The following is a 999-nucleotide window of genomic DNA, read 5'->3' as shown; positions in this document are numbered from 1 at the left end:
TCCATATATTTTTCTCAGATTTATGTTTTTGGTTCTTTCCACATATAACATTGATATCCTTAACCAGTTGATAAACTTGCTCCCCTGTTAAGGCTTTATGGGAAATTTTATGCTCTTGGTGTCCATTAAATGATTTTCTCAATTTACGGTATTGGATGATTAAACTTGAGAAATTTTCGATGCCCAATGTAGACTGTTTTTCTTCCATGTTTCAATTGCTAGTAGCATGTTCCTTCTTCACATATAGGACATTCTTTATGTCTCTTAACACTATAGCCACACAAGTTTTCATATGCAGGAAAGTTTCCATATGGATAACTGGTAGAATGGGCCATGAACTATGGTTACTACTTAAGTTTCCACATGGATTCATTCCATCTGTAGCAAGTCCAAGCCTAAGGCTCCTTGACTCATTTTCGAACTTCAGGTACAAATCATCAATTTTCTTCCATTACAAAGAATCAGCTGGATGGTGGAGTTGTCCAAGCCTAAGGTTCCTTTGCATCATTTATATTAGCAAACAAACATTTGAACCTTGGAACTATTAAAAGATAACATAACACCTTCGCAGGAGGCCTCTTTGAGCTTTTGTCATAAATGGAATCACCATCCTTCATTTTGTAGCGTGATAGTCCACACCTAGGACACTTATTCAACTCTTCAAACTAATTTGTAAACAATAAACAATCATTAGAGCATGCATGTATCTTCATATACTCCATGCCCATTGGACACAATATCTTATTTGCCTCATAGTTACGATTCGGCAACGTGTTACCTTACGGGAGTATTTCTTTCAACAATTCAAGTAATTCAGTGAAGCTTTTATCTGTCCATCCATTTTTCCACTTCAAGTTGAACAGTCTCAACAACGAAGACAACCGTATAATGTTAGTGCATCCCAGATATAAATAATAATACAATGAATCACTGTGTCATAAATAATAATAATAATAATAATAATAATAATAATAATAATAACAATAATAATAATAATAA

At 33.7% G+C, this 999-nt stretch overlaps 1 protein-coding gene across 1 annotated transcript in view; it reads left to right on the top strand.

Annotated features, from left to right (window-relative positions):
- Positions 1 to 326: 326 nt before the first annotated feature.
- LOC140919730 (uncharacterized) overlaps positions 327 to 999 on the top strand; it is a 5,779-nt gene continuing 5,106 nt past the window's right edge. The window contains exons 1-2 of the mRNA XM_073366347.1: positions 327 to 427; positions 757 to 808. Of these exons, the coding sequence (XP_073222448.1) occupies positions 327 to 427; positions 757 to 808 (153 nt within the window). The remainder of the gene's footprint in view (positions 428 to 756; positions 809 to 999) is intronic.

Source organism: Cicer arietinum, chromosome 3 (assembly GCF_000331145.2).
Source record: "Cicer arietinum cultivar CDC Frontier isolate Library 1 chromosome 3, Cicar.CDCFrontier_v2.0, whole genome shotgun sequence".
Classification (NCBI taxonomy): domain Eukaryota; kingdom Viridiplantae; phylum Streptophyta; class Magnoliopsida; order Fabales; family Fabaceae; genus Cicer; species Cicer arietinum.
This window is presented reverse-complemented; position numbering and strand designations above follow the sequence as displayed.